The sequence below is a fragment of the Cupressus sempervirens genome, chromosome 9, assembly GCF_028749045.1.
Source record: "Cupressus sempervirens isolate cs-2001-9-10 chromosome 9, ASM2874904v1, whole genome shotgun sequence".
Classification (NCBI taxonomy): domain Eukaryota; kingdom Viridiplantae; phylum Streptophyta; class Pinopsida; order Cupressales; family Cupressaceae; genus Cupressus; species Cupressus sempervirens.
Genome location: NC_143126.1, coordinates 323,112,791 through 323,135,807, shown reverse-complemented (window position 1 = coordinate 323,135,807; position 23,017 = coordinate 323,112,791). Strand labels below are relative to the sequence as shown.

General features: G+C 37.8%; 1 protein-coding gene across 1 annotated transcript in view; it reads left to right on the top strand.

Annotated features, from left to right (window-relative positions):
* The window catches only part of LOC149538668 (Tetratricopeptide repeat (TPR)-like superfamily protein), a 35,981-nt gene extending 13,446 nt beyond the window's left edge, over window positions 1–22,535 (top strand). Inside the window, exon 2 of the mRNA XM_089799997.1 lies at window positions 21,125–22,535. Coding sequence (XP_089656123.1) covers window positions 21,125–22,381 — 1,257 coding nt within the window. The 3' untranslated portion in view covers window positions 22,382–22,535. The remainder of the gene's footprint in view (window positions 1–21,124) is intronic.
* The last annotated feature ends 482 nt before the right edge of the window (window positions 22,536–23,017 follow it).

The following is a 23,017-nucleotide window of genomic DNA, read 5'->3' as shown; positions in this document are numbered from 1 at the left end:
CGAAGAAATATGAGAAGGATCATGAAAGGATACTACAAGCAGCGAATAGCATGGCGAAATCAGCAGAACTCAAGGCGAAGCACACACCTTGCCCTCCTATGGAAGAAGTTAACGGAAGGCTAGCTAAGTTCATTTCCTTAGCTAAGAAGATGAAAGAAAAAGGAAGAGTTATATTAGAAGATCATTTGATGTAAGCCCAAGAGGCAAACTTCCCTTTCTTCTAGAATAGGACACGTGTCTATTTCTGATTGGCCACCATTTTGGTGCCTTCTCATTGGTTGCCACTTTTTGCACTTTTTTCATTGGTCCATTGATGAGGTGGCGCCTTCTCATTGGCCGATGGGGTGGCAACCCTAATTAGGGTTTTGAGGATCCAATCTGGATCGTTGATCTTGTTTTGATCTCCACTGTCCGTTGTATTTTTGGCCCCTATATAAGGCCATTTGCTCTCATTTGTAAAGTTGTCGGAGAAATTGTTGCGAAAATAATACCAAAATTGCTCTCTTTTTCATTGTTGCGATTGGCATGTTGATCAAGAACATTGGGTGTTATTGCATGTTTTCTACTTCCACTTAGATTTTTCTTTCAAGTTGTTAAAGTTGGTTGCATTTGAAGTTGTTTAAGTGAAGTTAAAGTAGATGAATAGTTGTACGGTAGCATTGGTAAATGTTTGATAGGGATCAATACTAGACCACTAGCATCCCAGCGGCTGGTTGGGAAGCTTTGTGTGTTAAACTAGTCTATTATTCCTTTGAATCATTACACTTGTGGAAGTGAGGCCACTGGTTAGCTCTCATTAGGTTTGATCCCCGTCCATTTGCTAACCTTCCATTCATAGGAGTAGGAGTAGTGAGTAGTTGGGTAGTCGAAGTTTAGAGAAGCAAGTTAGAGGAGTAAGTTAAGTATCAAAGCACATCCATTCACCTTCCACAACCATTGCTTTCCCATCAACATCATCATTGGCAGACACATCCTTCATCACCACCACCAACATTATCTGCCACCCGCACACTTCACAAACCGAGCCACCATCACCATCATTCCACAAAAGCCCAAGTCATCCTTGAATGAATAGCGTAAGGCCGCCTACGTGATTACCAGCAAATCACATCGATAAAACTGAATGAGTATCCACAAGAGTAAGGAACATTGGAGTTATTCTCATATCCCATGAGCAATAACTTTTCAAGAGAGGAATTGTATGTTTGATACTCCGTATCAAATGTTCAATTGCTAATATGTTATGTAAGTGATACAAAACTCGCATCAACACATACAAGCTTCCACCAACAACAACTGGATCATCCACGACTGAGTGCTCCACAATCTCCATGTCAGACTCAATCAACTGATCATGAAAACCAATCTCCATCCCAACATCAACAAGGTTAGGAATATCTTTAGCAACAACCTCAAGTTGCTCTGCAGGTTCTGTATTAGACTCCACAAGCTGATCAACAAAACCAATTTCTTCCACCTCAACCTTGCGATGCCATCTTCTCTCTCGAACATCCTTAACTCGATCAGCCAAGCTAGCTTCAAGCCGAGTAGACATCTTAGAAAAATTCCTCTCTACTATATCATGGAGTTTTGCAATTATCTTAGAAACCAATCCTCTCGGAGCCATCTTCCAAGATCTTTGTAAACCCTCTGCAACAAATCCTTCCCATGCTCCTTGTGACAACTTCGAATTGTTTGCAAGTCAGATTGCAAGCTGCCACCTCGCATGAACAATCAGGAACCACATCACAAGTCCAGCACTACGAATCTGCAATCCACAAGCTCTCTACGATTATGCCTCAACAAGTTTAGTTTTCCATCTTAGCATCCATTGATCAATGTGCATGTCCTCCCAAGGTCTTGGTGCAAACTGCCTCAGCTTCGACGATCTGTCTACACACTTAGGAACTCCCGCTCTGAAGTCTTGGTACAAACTGCCTCACACTTTAGCGATCTGCTTGTACACTCAGGAACTCCCGCTTTGATACCACTTGACGCAGCGCAAGGCAGGAAAATCCCCAAAGGAGATGTCCTAGCCCCCAGCAATATAACCACGCAACAGAAACACAACAGCAAGAAGCAATAACACAAGATTTGATACCAAATCACAACTCTTTATTCATAAAATAACTATTACATGCAATGTGCTTGGTTGTAAGGCCTTCCTGGTTACGGCCAAATACAATAGCAATTACAATAACAATTTTGCAAGACCCCTCAAGATCCAATCCAAACCCAAGCTAGTCTAGATCCACACTCTGGTAGAAACCTCCAAGATCTCAACTTGTGCTTGCAAAGCAACCTCCTTGTTTCTAAACCGCAGCCACTAGCTCTTCTCACAAACTCGCAACTCCACCGCAATCTTGCTGTAAATTGCTTCACATTCGGTGCTCTGTCCATAGACTCAGGAAAACTCACTCCTCACTTCCTCCTCTCCAAGCTTCTACTAAGGAGGGATCACACCTTGAAGCCTTCACACCTTCTAGCTTTCACCTTGAAGCTTGACTTTCCAAAGCTTGATTATAAATGTTCATATGCCTTGCTTAAATAGGCACTTACCACCCAATGCATGACTTATCCACAATCTTCTAGAATTCCACATACACAATATCCACAACCTTCTACAATATCCACAACTTTCTAGAATTCCACCTAAATACAACTAAGCACCACCATGTGGCCCAATTAGAAAATTACATTTCTTTTGTGGATCACAACAAATATTAAATGCATGATTTAAGGAACTTTTCAGAAACTTCTAAGATGCCACCTACACACCTCAATTAATGGAATGACAACTATTTTTCTTATTTTTCTATTTATGCCACCTTTGCACCTTAAAAATAGAAATTCCTCTTTTCTCCTTTTTCCCTTATTTTATTTTTTAAATTATTTTTCTTTCTATTTTCGTCACTTTCTCTCTCCACAAATTTTTTTTAAAATTTTTTTTTCCCATGCAAGATTGGCTTTGTACCAATTTTCAGGGGGGAAAAACCACCTAGCCTCCTGTCTTTTCCTGTCCCTGTCCTATTTCCTTTCTCTATTGTTCCCACTTTCAATGTTTCCTTCCTTTGTGATGGTGAAGTTCTCCTTCATTAATCCTTCAATTTTCTTAGCAATAACAAACTTAGGGGATTCCCTATCTCTGAAAATTCGGTTATTCCATTCTATCCAAATTCTCCAACAGAAGTGCGGAAGGGACCAGGAGCAAATTAATTGGGTTATCATACCAAGTGTGAGCTCTTCCATTGGCTGAAGAAATCTTGAATGTTAGCCGGGGGACACCAGTTGACCCCAAAGTCCCTAGTCAAAAGGTTCCAAACTTTGGAGGAATAGGGGCAATGAATAAATAAGTGATTGACCGTCTCCAAATTGTGCTTACATAAGCTGCACCTGTTGGGGATAATTTGACCTCTCTTAGCCAGATTGTCCAAAGTAAAGATTTTGTCTTGGAGCAGAAGCCAGAGGAAGATGTTAATTTTTGGGGTAAGGCCAAGAGTCCAGGCCTTAACCCAAATGGGTTTCTCCATTCTATCCCACAATGAGAAATACCCATAGGCGATAGAGTATTGCCCATTCAAGTTATCTCCCCAAATGACTTCATCCCTCTTGTTATTAATGATTATAGCATTCAGGCTAATCATCAAAGAATTAAGGTCTGGGGATATCATAGACAGGTCTTGCCATCCATGACTAGTTCTATAATCACTGACTTTCAGACCAAATCTTCTTATACATGGCTCTGTCCATCTTCCATAATAAGGGTGATCAATAAGAGGTCCCTGGCTCGTCTAATTGTCCTGCCAAAATAAGATATTTTCACCTTTGCCGACTTTCCATTTAGCCTTAGACTTAGCCAGGAATTTTGCCTTTAGTATTCCGTTCCATATGTAAGATCCTTGAGGAATCTCAGTCTCATGAAGCAAAAAGCTGAGAGACTGCCTTCTCAGGTATTTATCAATCATAATTTCCCTCCATTCTCTGGTGCTCTGAAAAATGCGTCAGATTTGTTTGGCTAAAAGGGCATTATTGAGGTGTCTGATTTTTCTAATACCAAGACCCCCATAACATTTGGGGAGGCAAATATGGTCCCAAGCAACAAGATGATATCTCTTGTGCTCTTCAATCCCTGTCCAAAGAAAGTCCCTCTGAATCTTCTCCATTCTGTCAGCATGCTTAGTCGATATCCTAAAGAGACTTAAGGCATAAGTGGGGAGATTTTGGAATATAGATTTCACCAAAGTGCATTTGCCGGCCAGGCTGAGGGTAGCACCTTTCCAGCGAGCTAATTTCTTGTTGAATCTATCAATGATGTTGTTCGAAAAAGAGTCCAAGGGTTTGGACCCCAAATGCATACCAAGATAACTTGCTAGAAGGGTCCCAATACCACTTCCTAGGATACGAGCAATTTTCCTCTGTCTCTCCAGCAATGTATTGTTGAAGTAGACCAAGCTCTTATCCCAGTTAATTGCCTGGCTAGAACCCCTAGTGTAAGTATTCAGCAAACCCTTAAACACACTGGCCTCCTGGACTGAAGCATCCCCCCCCAGAATAGTATCATCCACAAATTGTTGGTGGGTGAAAGAAAAATGCAGACGAAGGCTTGAGACCTTGCAGACTTTGGTCCTGCCTTTTTCTCATAATTAGCCTTCCCAAACATTTTGCCAAAATGATAAAGAGAACAGGGGATAGGGGATCACCCTGTCTCAGCCCTCTCGAAGGGAAAAAGAAATTTGAGGGGGAATCATTAACCAAAACAAACAAAGAAGGGGAAGAGACAAGCTGAAGAATAAGTTTACAGACCTGGGCATCAAAACCAAAAGCCTGGAGGAAAGCCATCAAGAAATTCCAATCCACCCTGTACTAAGCTTTAGACATATCCAGCTTGAGTAGAAAACCTTCCTTCTTACCAGCTTCAAGAGAGTAAATCACCTCATGCACCGTGATAATAGAGTCTAGAATTTGTTTCCTTGGGACAAAACCAGTTTGTTATGGGGAGATAAGTGGATGAAGAACATTGAGGAGCCTAGTGGTTAGGACTTTGGCTATGATTTTGTAGAAAGAGTTGCAAAGACTGATGGGCCTGAACTTATCCATCGAATCTGCCCTCAAAATTTTCGGTATGAGAACCAAAAAAGTGGCATTGAGTTCTTTCAAAAGGTTTCTGGCCCTGAAGAATTCTTGCACAGCCTTTACAACGTCCCCTTTGACCACCTCCCAATAGACCTGGAAAAAGAAATCCGGAAACCATCCAAGCCAGGGGCCTTGTCACCCAGAAGGGAATTGAGAGCATGAAAAATTTCCTCCTGGGATGGGATAGCTTTCAACATAGAGTTGTGGTTGGCTTGCAACAGTGAAGGAATAGCAGATAAAATTTCCTCTTGATCAGGCACCGAGAGAGAAGGATCCTTAGTGAGAAGAGAAGAGAAAAACTGCACTTCATCCGCTATCTCATCTTCCTTAGATAACAAAGTCTGTCCTTTTTTGATGCTAGAAATCCTATTATTGGCCCAATGTTGAAGGGTGGACAAATGGAAGAACCTGGTGTTCTGGTCCCCTTCTTTAAGCCAATTAACTCTTGATCTTTGTTTCCAAAAATGTTCTTCCCTGGAGATGATGTTGTGGAGGTCAGAGAGAATAAATCTTTCCTCCAGCCAATTTTGGTCATTATATCCATCTTGCTGAATCTCTTCCTGAACTATACGGAGCTGATCAGTCTTCTCATCCTTTTCCTGGAATATGTGGCCAAAGTCCAATTTGTTCTAGAATTTAATATTTCTTTTCGCATTCTTCAATTTTTGGGCTACCTTGAACATTGCAGTACCTTCCACCTCAATTTTCCACTATGAAGAAATCTTGGTTTTGAAAGCCGGCTGGGAAATCCACATTTTCTTGAACTGAAAAGGGAAAGTACGTTTAATCATTAAATGGCAAACAGAGAGCGATATGGGGGAATGGTCCGATCCCACTCTAGGGAGAAGGGAGAGTCTGCAGGAATGGGTTTGCAACCAAACAAGGGAAATAAGGGCTTTGTCAAGACGGACCTGGATGCATTCCCCCCCAACTCTCTTGTTTGACCAAGTGAATCTACCCCCTAGGAGATCAACATCCATAAAAGCCAAATTGTTAATGAAATTTGAAAGGTCTAACTTACTTTCCTGATCCGGGGCAAACCCTCCACATTTATCATCATCAGAGAGGGGAGAATTGAAATCCCCCATTATAATCCCTTTGTTTATGTTATTAATGCTAATAACCTCTAGAATCTTAGCCTAGAAGACCTTTCTCTTCCTTTTAGAATTGGGAGCATAAAGATTTAAAATAAACCAAGAATCATCACTATGAATATGGGACACCTTACATAGGAGGTCATTACCTTCATTATAGATAATAGAAATCTGATATGCCTTGTTGTTATAGAGTATCAACACCCCTCCTGCAGCTCCCTTCGAATCTGTGGCCTCGCTACTCATGCTTTTGTTGAAAGAGAGCTTGCCTACCACATCTTTTCTCATTTTGGTTTCTTGAATCAATAAAAAATCTGGTCTTTGATCTCTGATCATATTCGTAACTGTTTCTTGTTTATGAGCCCCATTTAGGTCCCTTATATTCCAAGATATGATCTTCATTTCTTACTTCTAGAGTATTCCTTGATGGTTCTCTAGCTCCCATCTGCCAAGTTTTTTTTGGTCTCTTCTTGCAATAACTAATACGGATTTTTCCTTCCTGGAGTCTTAGGTTTTACCCCGACATCAGCCTTAACCCTGCTTCTGGTTGTCGCTGGTGACAGTGGAGGGTTTTTTTAACCAAACTCCAGCCATTTTTACTGTCTTGAGAGCAGCTGTCAATCCAATCTTCCCATTGTGAGATTTGATCTGGAGAAGAGTTGTTGATAAGCTTTAGTATCTTTGTCCCTAGACCTTTGGATGTTGGCAAATTCGTTAGAGGAGCAACAAGACTTCCCTCCTGACCCGACTCATCACCAGTGAATCCATCACTTTGATTGTGATCCTCCACCCTCGACAGATCAGCAACACCACTATTCAAGGGTCCTGAGTTAGAGACCCTTATACTCTCCGACCGGGGGGTCTCCTGCCTTCCTACATTCTGCTCTTTCTCAATTAGCACATTGTCTCCTGCCACTTCTATGGCATCAACTGTTGGGCCCTCCACAACAGGCTCCTTTGGCACTATATCAGTACTCTGGACTCCTTCCTGCTTTTCTGAGTCAGAGTGGGTGGAACCATTACCACTTTCGTCGCCTTGAACTCCGTCTTGCTTGATAGCATTCTTCTTAACCTCCCTACCATCTTGGTTCTCAGGCTGCTTAGCAGGTTTTCGTTTCCAGATCAATTTCTTCTTTCCCTTAACAGAAGTGCCAGTGGGCTTGGATTTCTTCCTTGCTTTGGCAGAGGTAACAGGAGCTTTACTTTTCTACTTCACAGCCCTAGGGCACTGATTTGCCTTGTGACCGACCTTTAGACAAAGGAAACAGGCAAAACACACAGTTTCATAGATCAGTTTTTGAACATGCACTCCAAGTTTGGAGCGAAACGCCACAGTTTCTGGCATGTCTGTGCCTTCCCTAACCCCTATGCATATGTGAGCATAGTTGAGACGTCTTTTAGAGGCTGTGATCGGATCAATAGACAAAAGTTCTCCAAAAGACCTGGTTAGCCCCATAAAAACATCTTCATTCCAAAATTCTAATGGCAGCTCGGGCAGTCTAACCCACACAGGGGCTTGAACAAAGAATGAGTCATTTAGATTCAACTTAGATGTCCACTTCTGGAGAACTAGAGTGGAACGATCAATAGCCCACTGACCTTCACAGAGAATGTTAGAAAGGTCTTCCATGCAAGTGAATTCAAATGACAGAAAACCCTTTGCCATGGCCGTGACCGAAACTTGGCCTTTAAGAGCCCATTTCTTCTTAATGAAAGTCCTCACATATCTATGTTTGGTCTAGGCCCCATAAATTTACCAATCAAGGTAGAAGCCATGGATCGAATGCTATGATCCACGATTTCGTCCGGGATGGCAATGGCACAAGAACCTTTCTCCGTCTCAGGGAGAATCTTAACAGACGGGAAAGATGACATACGTGAGGGCTTGATCCCAAGAAGAGATGACCATTTAGTGGATCCTGATTGACCCATTTTGGGAATCGAAGGAGTCTTGACCACTTCCTTGGGGGGAACATCTGGGTCCTCATCAACATTCTCCGACTAATCCCTTGTAGCTGAAGAACCTCGACCGTCCCCCTTTTGCGGCCCATGCTCCAGACTAGGGTTCTGATTCCGACATTCCAAAGGAATCCCGCCCTTCTCTGAATTCAAATTTTGAATCCCTCTCCTGCCTCCGCTCGCGCTCGCCATTTTTTGTAATCATATGTTATAATTGTCATTCCTTTCAGAATATTGTTGGTGTAGAATAGATGGTTGTTTTAGCTAGTAAAATGGTGTTGTCCACGAGCTTGATCAGTAGTTCAATTCTTTTAAATATCTAAAAACTTCCATTTGCAAGACATGACTATTAGTTGTTTGGTGCATGAATTTAAGGCAAAAATATTCGTAGGGAGTCATCTCCTTTGTGTAAACTGCCTTGGGGAATCATGAATATTGAGTATATTGTTAGGCCAAGGAATAGACTGTCAATTGAAATGAAAAATTTGTTGGAAATATAATGACAAACAAGTGATTGAGAGGGGGGGAAGGGGTGCGGGGGCTGAATTAGGAACCACTTAAACTTTTGACACTTAGAATACTTTTGCTTTACTTCTTTAGATTGTAAAATTTGATAACCCAGAAACCCTCCAAGGAGAAGGTAAAATTGGGGAAGGGATGACACCCACAATGCTTCACTACTGCAGTAATAAAGTTGGCCTGTTAGGGCTTACAATTGATCACTTTTGCTGATCTACTCTTTTAGGAGTATGAAGGACTACTAGGTCCACCTTGTGAAAGGATTTTACAATACAATGAAGTATGTACTTTTTTAAGAGATTCAATCCACCTTGTTAGAGGATTTCACCAATGCACTTGTTAGGATGAATCAACAAGTTGATCTCTGCTTCAAGTTGATCTCTGCTTTGCAACTCTGTTTGCTAATGTAGACCCTTTGATAATATGATCACCTGGCTGTGATAGATAAGTCTTTGCTTTTCCCTTTATACTGCTTTGTAGCCTACTTACTCAACTTGCTCCATATTCGCTTCTTGCCTTCACATATTCATGTATATCACTTATTTTTTCATCTTAGACAAACTAATTTGCCTTCCTTATATATCCATCAAACAATAACTTCATACCAAGTCGGCTCACATAATAACCGAATTATACCTATAAGTCAGCCAAATGCTGATGCTCGAGTCTCATTGTGCAATTTGGTGTTCTGCCGATGCTCGAGCAATATAGTGAGCTTGGGTGATACTATGGCACTCGGGTAACATTGGATGCTTGGATAACACTTTAGTAGTTAGGTGATATTGGAGCATATAGACTTGAACTTGCTAGCTCGGTTTATATAATTAATTTGGTGAGAACTGTGAACTCGATTCACATTGGGAGTTTGGTTTCCACTGATAACACTGATTACTCGGTTTATACTATGAGCTCAGTTAACACAATATATCCTTGAACTGCTTGGGCTACACAGGAATCTACTGTTTGATGGAAAGCTCGGTTGCAGTATTAATCGACCTTCCTAGATAACTTAAGTGGTTTGTCATTAATTGACAATATATCTTGCCTTAGGGTCAACAATCACCCTTTTTGGCATTAGTGACAAAAACACTTATCTTGTGTAGTTCTATCATCAATCAAAAATCTCTTGATCAAAAGTTTCTATCAAACTCCCCCTCTCCCCCTTTTCACATGCTTGGTTTTGCAACTCGGTTTGAACTGAAAACTGTGGCTTAGTCACAACTAATTTGAATTTGGATTTTTCAAAAATGTTTTTGTTTATCTGTACATCTGATCATCTGCTTCATATAAATTTTCCTTGTATATATGCCTCTATACATTTCCTCGACTTTATACAATTCTCCATTATACATATTTCCCCCTTGTTTACATATTATATTTTCCCTCTTGTTTTTGTTACAAATGCCATAAAACATATCTTTACAAGGTAATACCAAAATGAGTGAGGAAATCATGATGCACTTTCAAAATTAAAGACAGTGTTTATTTTCTTGCAATACCTTCAAAATGTGCAATTCAATCTAAAGTCCAGTTGATAACTCCATCATGAGATCTGCAACTGAGAAGTTTGTGTCATGAAATAGTGTCTTTGCATGTGCAAGATGTTTTTGCATCACATCCATGTGAGGAAGTATCATACTTTGAATGTCTGATATTGTTGCCCTAATTCTGGCTTCCTCCCTCAACAATTCTGCCTGCAAATCTGTCAAAAATATGACTTTTACAAAATGATTAGAGCTGGAACTCAGGTCAAGTACTAACCAACTAGCACTGTTCTTCAAGTCTTCATCAATCTTTGTTAGTTTTTCCTTTATTTCCTTGGTGAAAATTGAAGTATCACATAGTTTGTAAATAAGGAAACAACATTATTTACAACTCTTTCTAGAGTACCAATGAGAGTGGACAATTCCACTTGATCAATAGCAATCTTCTTTGCTACATTCTCCAAAACTTTATTTTCGAATTTTCTTTTTGACATTTGCAGAAGTTTATCCTGGCCATTTATATCTTTATTGAACTTATGTACAATATCAACTAACTGCTCAATAATGGGGGCCTTATTATTTACCTCAATTTGCATTATATCCAAAAATATGTCCTTGATGTCTTCAAGAACCTTTCCTCTGTCCTTTTCAGCTTTCAATTTTCTCTGCTATGCTCTTTTCCTCCATAAATCACTCATAATGTCCATCTGTTCAGCAATGAGATTCTGTTGATCCCAATTTGGAATCACAATCTTAGTGTGAAGATCTATTTCTTTAGGAATCTTTTCCTTCTCTTTTCCTTTTGCAGTAGGAGAAACTATGATTTCTTTGCCTTTATCTTCATCCTTCTTCTCTTCTCCACTCGATTGACTCTTGAATTCTTCTTTACTTTCTTTGTCAACCTTGTCCTTATCCTTATATGATTTCAGCTTGGTTAAGCCTTGCCCAGAAGTAGTCAGAGATTGCTGCTCGGTTACTACTTGGATGGATGCGGGACTTTGTTTCTCCTTCTCTATCTTCTCTACACTTGATGAAGCAATGGCTTGGCTTGGAGTGGAGTTAGAGAGGCAATCACAGTAGCTGCCATCATTTCTGTATCTGACTCTTCTATAGGCTGTAGTACTCTGTACATCTTTCTCTTCATCTTTTTCTATCATATTTTCTTCCTCAAAAATTTTTCTCCACAGCTTTGTTGTGGACTAAACAACCTCTTCAATATTATTGGACAAAATTTAAAATGCCTTGAATCTAGGAGCTTGCCTATTTTCATGCTTTGCCATTGCCTCCTTGAGTTCTTCTTTTGTGAAGTTAGGCATGATGCTCTTCGAAGTTTGTTATCTGATGTCCCTCTCTGTCTTCACAACATTGTCCATCTTTGTGTAACTGCCTTGAGTAAGACATCAAGTACTTGGCTCTTTAGCTCATTTGGATCATACTTCCATTTGGCCATCTTTTCCACCAAAGCATCTTCTATTTGCTGCTGCTCCTCTAATTCTCTGGATTCATATTTGATGTACTTGAATCCTCCCATGCCACTTCCTTCTCTCAATCTCTTCAATTGCTGCTCAAAGGTTAGTGGGAGCTTCTTCAGTTGAATGATAGGAGTGTTTTCCTCTTCATCATCATCATTCTGAAGCTTCAATTTTCTTTTTCACTTTCTTGCTGTAGTGATCACAGGGGTAGCTACTTTCTTAGGTGTAGCTTTCTTTGGTGCAGTTATGATCCCTTTCCCCTTTTTCTTTGGAGGTCCTTCCTCTTCTTCGTCTTCCTCATCTTCTCCTTTTCCCTTAGTGAGCATAAGAGAGTCATCTTTCTTTTCTAATTTCTTCTTGATGGTTTCCATTCTCTTCTACCCTCTCTTCAAAACTTGAGGAATCTCTATTTCTAGAGATATCTTGGTTTTGACTTCTTCATATGTACCAAAATATGTTGCTTTGGGGTCAGCTGGCTCATTCAAAAGAGCCTCAATGATATCCTTAGTATCATCAATGTTTACCTCATACCCCAAGGGTCTTATCCATGCAGTCCTAGAAATGACTGCTTGAATGTGAGTATTGTCACAATCAACTAAGAAATAGATGTCTTGTGCATATTGTTCAACCAATTGTTGGGGAATTATATACCTATTCTACATCTTTTCCTTGAAATTCTCAAAATATGTGTCCATGATACCATCAAAATTTTCTCCCAATTCATTTATGAAGTCATTGATCTGATAAATGACCGGTCTATCCTTACTCCAAACTACACCATGCTTGGATGGAAAGAACTTTTGTAAATAGAAAAATAAACATAAAAGGAGAGAGCCAAACTTACATTTTTCTTTGATGCCCAAATGCTCTCCATGTTTTTGCCTAGTTGGCTCAGCCACAACTCGGCAAGGTCAAAGGATAAGTTATTCTACATGGAACACTGTTCGGCCTGCTTGAATTGTAGATCTTGTGGGCTATCACATGAATCCTAAATTTGATCTCCATGTTAGTGGCGTTCAATTTCATTCCCTTGCCGTCCCATTCTGCTAGGGTTTTCTTAGCAAGCTCACCATGAGCTAGTGTTTTGGTTGTCTTGGCTCTGTCCAACATTGGATAGCCTGTAACTCAGTGAATCATCTTCTTGGTGATCTTCACGAGTTCCTCTAGCCATAAGGACATGTCTTGAACCCTACTAATGACATATCTGATCCATTTCACTTGGAAATTCCATGACATGTACAGGGCATGTATCAAACCCTTGACTTCCATCTAGCTACACTTCTATCTAATAGGTGGAAATGGTGACACCGATAAACTCACACCAACTCAAAGGCTAGTTAAAAGTGTACCAGTTTGGCTCTAAGTTCTGTTTTAACCTATTCTGTAAGAATAACCTCTACCGTTGGGGCACAAAGACTTCCAGAAGTAGGGAATTCTAACTATTTTTCATGAATTTGAGATGGTAATACAAGCTACAGTCAAAGCTCCTAGTCTCTGTATCACCACAATCACTCTCAGTCAAAGCTTTGGCTCCGATTGCTTCTTAATTCATTATGCTCTATTATTGAATACACAATAATAACATGAATGAAAGATAATAGGCACAAATTACAGTCAAAGCTTCTAATTTGCTCTAGTCAATGCTTCAAATCCAAGTGCTTCTTTTATTCACTATTCTCCTAAATTTGTACTACACAATCAAAGTTATGCTTGTATAAGTTTGGCAGAGCTTTCTTGTATATAACGAAAGATGAATTTTACAATGAGAGGGCACTCTTTTATATAGGCAAAAGAGTTGAGAAAAAGATGGAGGAAAAAGTGGGAGCAACTCAACCAACTTTAACCTAGTCTAACTAATGAGAGAAATTATTGGATTACATGTCATAAAGACATGCAAATCACATTACATGTAATTACACAATTTCATGCAATACATTCTCTCCAATCTACAAACATGAAAGCTAAAGAAGAAAGAAGACGAAAGAGAGTTAAAACAATCCTAAGGATTGTTTCGAAGGGCCTTGTACTTGGTGATGCTTACAGGACCAGGGATTCTTGTATTCTGCACCACTACATCCTCTTTGATTAGTTTCTAGTTGTCATTTGAAAACTTGATGTGATCAAGCTTTTTCTCGTTCGAGTTGTCATGAATTCTCCTTTATAGATTGACACATTATGAAATCTCTGACACTTTGAAAACTTTCTCAATGATGTTTGAATGTAAACCTGGAACAACTTTCCCACCAATATTTGCAACTTTTTTAATTTTTGAAGCAAAGTGCTTGGCGCATTCCTATACAAACTCAGGTCCTCAGACAACCTCTAGAAAAGTGGAGACCAAATGAATTACTGCTTCCTGAGGATCAAAGCATATCTTCTCGACAGGATGTCTGTTCTTTGAAGTTCTGACATATCTTGAAGAGTGCGCCGCAACATGAAGATGAAAGCATCATTTGATGAGATTGGATTCATGAAAACTTTGGGATTTGAGTTACAATGATGAATCCATGAAGGACGAGTGTTTGAAGTATGGATTAGATACTTATGGAACACATTTGATGGCTGGAAATGAACCAAAAAGCATATGTATTTGGGTGAAAAAGATCAAAATCGGACTCTCAAGGGTACAATGCATGTGGGCAAAGATGGACTTTTATGGGATGACAAAGAATGCAAGTTGGGATGCATATGGATGTGTGCAGATGGCGACTTTGGTGTTTAAAGAGTCACCTTCTACCAAAGTTTGATTCTCTGGATGCAATTAGATGTAAAGTGATTTACATGTAATCATGTAATTAGGTATGAAGGATGAGATTACATATAAGCGGGTTTGGAAAATGGATTTATATGTAATTCCATATGAAGGAAATTGATGCAATATGCTTTGACATGAATTGGTGGGATATAGAAAGATGTGATGCATTTGCATGGAACGATGGAAAGTGAAATGGATGCAATATGCACTTGCATTCTTGGGAAAAATTCTTCAACTTTCTTCCAAAACAAGCAAGCAAACAAAGAAGCAAAACAAAAACATACCCCTTGCTCCGACTCAAACTTGATAAAATATCAAGTTGCTCTCCTATATGCAATTTCAATATTGGAATTTGGAGAAATTCCAAACATGTGAAAATGAAGGTTTTCATCTTATTTAAAAGAAAAATGCACTTTTCATGGCATATCTTTAGATAAATGTGTAATAACAAGCCATAATATGCAAAAAAATAGAAAGATAGGCATGCATTAATGAGCAAGATTGAAAATGTCCACTTGTTTGGGGATCAAAGAGCCCAATTAGCAAGATTTAGACTTGAAGACCAATTCTCCTCAAATCCGGATCCACAAACAACTAACTTGACTCTTTCTATCTTGCAAGTGATGGATATTGATGAGCATTCTATGAAACGTTTTTGTATGCAAATGCCAAAAACATGATCTTTAAACCCCCAAATGCAAAACGTTTTTGATGAAATACATCAATTGGGATGTGTTTGCTCAAAAAAGTGCCCTCCAAATGCATGTATGTTAATTGTTTTTGACTTGTGAATGCAAAAAACAACTTCCCCAAATGATAAAACATGGATCCAAATGCAAAAATGTGGATGAAAAACTCAATTTTCTGGGCGTTTTTAGCAAAAAAAGTGGCCAAAAAATAGAAGTTTTTGAAGTGTTTTTGACTTAGGAAAACAAAAAACGGGTTCCTCAAATGCATTTGCATGTATTGGAATACAAAATCAGGGTCTATGGAAGCATTTGCATGTTTAAAATACATTCATATGATGGCTGCAAGTGCAAATCACACTCTCAAGACCTCATTACATATTTAAAAAATGTAACACAGGCCATGTATTTGAACGTTTTTGGATTTGGAGTGCAAAAATGACGTCTTGGAGGGTGATTACATGAGTTTTGAATGCAAAATTGGATTCTCCAAGACACATTACATATAAAATCCTTTGGTTGGAGGTGCATTTACATGTAAATGGACTCTTAGAAGTCCATTGCATATTTCAAATATGCATTTACATGTTTAAAATCAGACTCTAAACATGCATTTGCATATTTACATGTTTTAGTGTAAATCGCACTCTCGAAGGTCATTTGCATGTTTTAAAATGCATGGGACTTGGTCTCTTATGCAAATCGCACTCTAGAAGTGCCTTTGCATATTTAAAAAACTTGTCAAAATAAGCCTTTAGTGCAAAATCACACTCTCCAAGGGTCATTGCATATTTTAAAAAGGCTCCAAGATGCAAATCGCACTTTTGGAGACCCATTGCACATTTTGAAATGCATGCATTTACATGTTTAAAGTGTTTTAAAATGCCTTTTTAGAGCAAAATCATGGTCTCTAGAGACATTTACATATTTACATGTACATGGGTTGAAAGACATGTATTTGCACAACTTAAGTGATCAATTAAGCACATGTCTAATTGATTTTTTAAGAAAATATCACTTAATTGGGTCAAAAATAATATGTACATAATAGAATTAACATATTATGTGCAAATATCATTTCAAAAAGTAATATTTAACTTATATGTTTTAAATAAAACATAAAGTTACTTCAAAAATAAATCAAACTATATAGTTAATATAGTCATTTAAGTGAAAAATTAAAAAGCAACTCAACTTAAAAATATAACATAAAGTGCACTATAGTTACTTGAAGTGATAAATTTAAATGATAAAGTAACTTAAAAACATAAAATAAAGTGATTTAATGTTATATATTTCAAAAAGTGAATGTCAACATTAAAATATAACATGATATTTGAATTCGCGCACTTGCACTTGGAGAGTTCACTTTTTAGGCACTAAAATGGTCATATCTTTTGATTGCCAACTCTGACTAAGCCCTAAGATCCGAATCAACGTGAAAACCGAAAGCAATGACTTGAGCAAAACCAAAGGACCAAAAGCGAACAAACACACTCAAAAATGAGAAAAAGCCTAAAGGACATTGAAGGCTTCAAAAATCAAGCATAGGCTCAACAAACAAAAAAACTAAAAAGACTTGACGAAAGCCTTCAGTAAAAGGATTCATTATATCAATTAAAATCGATTAGTTGATCAATATAATCAATTAAATAATGAATTTAATTCAGAGAAATGCGAAACTAAATCGGAAAGTTTTGTATTGTTACCTACATTTTGTGGTGGCAAAATGTAGAACAACAATGCAAAAATACAATCATGACCAGATTGCAAGACTTCTTCAGAATAATAGAAATCACAGAACGCTGACTTCTGATAATCACCTAAACAGGGCTACAATCTGAATTCTGATAATCGCCGAAACTGGACTGGACAATAAAAAAAACCTCCTCATAGAGAATAGAATGCCATGCGCACGAATTGAAGAGTCTTACAGTTCACCAAAGACAATCAAAGACGTTTTCAGAAAACCACGACATTAAAATAATAAGAAAGGATGTAGTATAATGAGAGTAGAGAATAATAAAATAAGAGCCGATGCTTATAATGAATACACGATATCTTCAGATTATTGAAAATTATCATAAATTCCCAGCACCGCCAAATATAGTGCCAAATCAGTGAAAGAAATACTCAACTCTGCTGAGTCAGCATATCCAATAAAATGAGATACATATAACCTCATGATAATGCTCAGAATTGCAAGCTGGAAATGAAGGCAGAGCACAACATAATAGCAAAGAAGGAAGAACTTCTTCAACTTGACAGGAGCAGGGGCAGAAATTAGAATAAGAAAAACATATCATCTGGCATATCATCAGAGGTATTGAATCTCTATCGCAGCCACAACCTCAACAACAACATGGTACAATGTGTCCTTTCCAGAAGAAATAAGTGGGATGTTGCTTCAGATGTAAAGTTTATTTTGAAGTCCTTTCTTTACCACCACACAAGGAAGATCCAATCAATCATCAGGTAACAAAGACTGAAGTCTTATATTTTACAAGTTATAAATTACAACTATCTATAACATATTATTTCCTTACAAACTCTTTAATATGTTATTTGCAAGTTCTTTGTTGCAAGATTGGAATAGAAGCCCTCTAAATTTTATTTCAATGTTTTGGGCTGTGAATGCAACTGAGTTAATTTGATGCCAATCACATAAGAAAAGTACAATATGTTAACCTAAGTATACCTTGATGACATAGTAATTGTGTAATACAACCTTTAGCTTTGCCAAAAAGGGTGGAGGACAAATCCAAGGAGCTTATTGATTTGGATTAGATCAATCCTTATAGTGGTTGGACCACACAATATGAGGAGCCTTCCTTGTTTATAAAGGATGTGTTAGCTGATTCTTAGAGGTAGGCTATGGCAGATGTGGTTTCCGAAAAAGTAGGAGATATTGGATTGGATGACATTGATGTGGCAAAGTAGTCATTGCTATCTAGTAGCATAGTGGATCCACATGTGCAATTTTCTAGGCTGGCTGATACGCCATAATTGTTGGGAGGAATAAACCCTTTCAATTTTTCACCAGAATAGGGAAGAGAGAATTTGTAATTTGCCTAGATATGCAATTTATGATGATGATTTTCAATGACAATCATCATAAATTCATAATAGTTATCATCCAGCTAATAATGTGATTTCATACTCTTCATATTCAAATCTATGAGATAACACTTACCCAACATTTTATAGACTCATTAGCTGCATAAAGCTTGTGTTATTGAAGAAATTAAAACAATATTTAAAGTTGTTGTGTTTTGTTAAGTCTTTATTGAGTATTGGCTGAGTTGGAACTCTTGGTCTATCGAATCCTAGTTGAGTCCGAGTTAAACTATGGTTTGGGGTACTTATATTTGACTTTGTTATCAACCTTATTTTCTATGGGATAGAAGTTCCTACAAATTAGTTTTCAAAATAGTCCTTATTACAAACAGTAGGTTTCTTTCTTTGCTTACAACTAGTAACATAGGTTTTGCAAGATACAAAAGCACGACTCACCATTCAAAGGCATGCAAAGCTAATTATTGGTGCCCCATGTATCATATGCCTACTAGAATATATTTCAAGTTGTTTAATATTTGGCATTTTTTTCCTTTTCTGTTTTTTTTTTTCCAAAAATCATCTTCTTCCTCACCACTTCCAAATTTTCTTGCTAGTACTTTTATTACATGCTTTTCTTGTTGTTGCCTCAATCAGTGTCAATTTTCTATATGGTTTTAATTTGTAATTCAAGTGCAGTTAATCTAGCAGTTGTGTCATCCGTGGCTTCCTTTTAAGCTCTTGTTTTCAGTAACATACAAACCTTCCTCAAGCCCACAAAAATAGCAAGCTGTTTTGACACCAAAATGATTTATAATTTTAGAAACTTGTATCAGACAAGAATTAAAGAATAAAAAATTATGAAGTTAATTAAAGAGAGATGATGATATTGTCTTCAAAATATAAATAATTCATGCAAGAAAACTTACCTAACACATATTATTTACCCTGGAAACCAGAGGGGTAACCAGTTTTCAGCAGTGGCAATAACCTTGCCTTATTTCTTGGAAAGAAAGAACTACATCAAGTGGGACTGCATTGTCGGATCTACTTCTGCTATCTCCTTCCTTCGATAAACAATTGAATCCTATGATATTTCTTCTATTCTCTAAATTCATAGCAATGGTTTACTTTATTGTAACTTCCTATTTATAGTTTTGTATAACAATAGAGTTCTGGGCCCTGGAAGATTTCATCAGTGCACACAAGGCCTAATAATGACTGTATGGTTCACATTCCAAGTTTCAACTAAGCTATTATGGAAGTGATTATGGTGCCATACACTTGCAATCTGCTTCATATTCCATGTTCTGCTCCTCTTTTTGAGTTTGGATTCATTGTACTGTGCAAGTTTATACACCTGCATGCATTTTCCAGATTCATTTTGGATCATTTATCTCCAAATATGACAGATTGTAGCATGCCTTCGAAAGCTTTTGGACTCAATAATACAGCTAGGCCACCAGTGCTGTCAATTATGTTAATCTGGTCTTTACAAAGGAAAATCTGCTTCAAATTCAATTGGAAGTGATTTGACAAAACACTTCGTAAGGAATATAATACTAGGTCTAGGGTAATCTTTCCAATTCAGCTCTATCCAGTTTTTTATTTCCGCCATTGCTGTCCACGTCCCAATAAGTTTACAAATAAGGGCATTCTGATTCAATTCGTCCCGAGTACTATTCAAATCTTCATCCCAAATTTCAATGTTTGGAATGGAATTTAAAATCTTAATAAGAGTTTTCTACAACTGCAATTGAATGCAAACCCATGGTTGCTCCCCTATCAAATCCTGTTCGTTCTCATTCGCAGCACCATTTTAAATTTTCTATTTTGTCATCCTTTTCCCTGGTTGGCGTTTCATCCTAGAAAAATGTTCCAAATGCATTCTGGAGAAGAGCCAAAATTCTCTTTTTGAACCCAAACTGTATTCATTTGTATTGTCCCCGGAATATAATATCTGATCTGAACACATCAATCCCGGCCTCATTTGCACAGCTTTCACCTCTTTTATCTCTCACCTAGTTGCAGGCCACAGAAATTCCTTTGATCAAATCATTTTGAGTTCTTCAGGTGTTAGTCACCACTAACATCGTCATCTACTTTGCCTCCAGCTGCAGTTATGGTAGTTTTTCTACCAGACAAACTGGCAATTTATCCACTGGTAGTGGTTTACTGATTGCGTCTTCTTATTGCTTTTTTCATTTCCAGATCTCATCTTTTCTGTTGTGATCATATAATCTCTTCCTTAGTCATCTCCCAAGATTTATTTTGGGTCTTGACCATTTTTATTGTGGTACCAATCCTGAAGGTTGGCCCACCTTTTTCTTGGGTCAAGTGGTGACAACATTGCTAAAAATCTCAAAATGTTGGTCTTTTCATGTGTTCTCTCATGCTTATAATTGTCTTCAATATATGTGTAAACCTCGAAAAATAGGCTGGCTTACCAATTTTCATTTTGCACCACACTTTTGAAGAACTTCATTAATGTATAGTTGGAATGTTCAATTTCCGCTGCTTGAGGCCAGATTAAGCCTAGAAAATGGGTCTTGTGTCATTTGAAAATTGAGTCTATATACAGGGATCTTATAAAGGGAGAAGATTTGTTACGCTCATTTCATCTTATGTCCATCTATTGTATCTTGTACATGATAATTCAAGTCATTCTCCAGTTGTTAATGGAGTCACCAAAACCTAGGTTCACTTTTGTAGCATGATAGTAATAAAATGAGATTTTATTATAGTAAAATATCATGCCATAAAGCCTAACATTTTAAAAATAATAGTAGGTGTCAAGTGAGTGGATGATAGATATATAGCACGGTTTATTTTTGCGGTGGCAATAGCTGTGATGTAAGCAAATCTATGCATAGTAATATGTTACTGGTTGCATTTTTCATATAACGTATAAAATATCTAAATCATTTAAAAGCCTGATATCTTTTTACAATTTGATATTTGTGTCTAGGTAGCAGAGTGGGTGGTAAGGGAGAGGCCATACAAATTAAAAGAGATAGATTATTCATATCTTCTGGAATTCACAGCAAAAGTGCATGGAATGGACAGAGCAGAAAAATTATTTATGCATATTCCTCCTGAATATCAAAATGAGCTTTTGTATAACAACCTGGTTATGGCTTGTTTGGAAAGAAGATTAATTGGCAAAGCTCTGCAGTACATGAAGAAAATGAGGGAGCGTAGTCTTCCCATAGCTCCCATGATATATAATCAGTTGATCTTGCTTAATGAGTCATTGGGTCACAAAAAGAGCATTGATAGCATTCTTGTTCAGATGAAGGCAGATGGTGTGGCTCCAAATACCCGCACTTACAATATTCTTTTAAAGATAAAATCACGGGATTATGATATTGAAGGGATACAAAATGTATATGATAAGATGAACAAGGCTAATGCCACTCCTAATGAGATAACATATTGTATTTTAGCACGTACATATGCCATCGCAAGATTAAATGCTGCCGCAGAGTCCTTTGTAGAAGCAGCAGAAAAGGCAAAAACAGGTACTAACTGGTCTACGCTGGATATATTGATGTCATTATATGGTTCCTTGAGGAAGGAGGAGGATCTGCAACGAACATGGCAGCTAGTGAAAAAGCTTCCAAATATTAGAAGTAAAAGCTACATTCTGGCAGTTGAAGCATTTGGAAAGACAGGCTGCATTGATAAGGCAGAAGAAATATGGCAGGAATTGATGTTAAAAGGACAGAAATCAACTGAACATTATAATGCAATGATTTCAGTATATGGGAGGCATGGTCGAATCCAGAAGGCTGCACACATATTTAGAGAGATGAGAGCATCAAGATACAAGCCTAATGCTATAACATTTCGCCATTTAATTCTGTGTTGTTTAAAAGCAGACTTGGTAGATGAAGGGTTGAAGAGCATTAGCATGGCAGAAAATTACCAGCTCAACAATCGAGTGCAATTGTCTACTCCATGGCTTGAAACAACTCTTCTTATTGTGGAGGCATTTGCTAATAAAGGCAATGTAGAATTTGCTGAAAAGTTCTTTACAGATATTACAAAATCCAAATACAGTAGATATACTTTTGTTTATAATACTCTCCTAAAAGCATATGTAAAGGCAAATTTATGCCCTCATGATTTTCTCAGGAGAATGATTCTAAGTGGAGCAAGGCCAGATGCTGAATCGTACACCCTTGTAAAACTTTTAGAAAAGTCAAATACTGGAACCGTTTAACATTTATAGATTTTCCATATTGAGAGAAAGGTAACACTGACCGCCACTCAATCAAAAGGCAAAGTGATAAAGGCTATGAAACAGCATCTGAAGTTTTGATGTCATAAAATCTATCCAGTTTCTTTTATTCAAGAGTCCATTCTTTGTGCATCTATATCATGGAAAAGATCCAGTACTAATTAAAAATTTATAATTCTTAATATTTTGTTTTTTGATATCTCACATTTTAGTCACTAAATGTATTTCAAATATATCGTGAGATCCAATGAAATTCATTTACCTTTCGTCATAGAGAGTAGGAAGTATATATATTTGGTGTAATATGCAATTTGAACTTATGTACGCAAGCCTTGAATTTCATTATTTTAGCCATTCTTTAGATGGGCAAGGTGGTTTGTGAAAGTAATTTTCTACACCATTGTGTAGTACTCAGTGTGACCTTTCCCAGACTTGTTATTTCAAGTCTAAGGTGATGGAAATGCAGAGCTGAGCCATAGACCTGCTCTGTCTCAGGGTAGGACTAGTTGTCTGCAGAATCGCTTGCAGATTTGACAATTTTGTAGGGCTTGTATTTAACTAAAAAACCGCTAAAAAATACATAATCCTTACCCCTAAAATATGCTAACTCCCATTTTG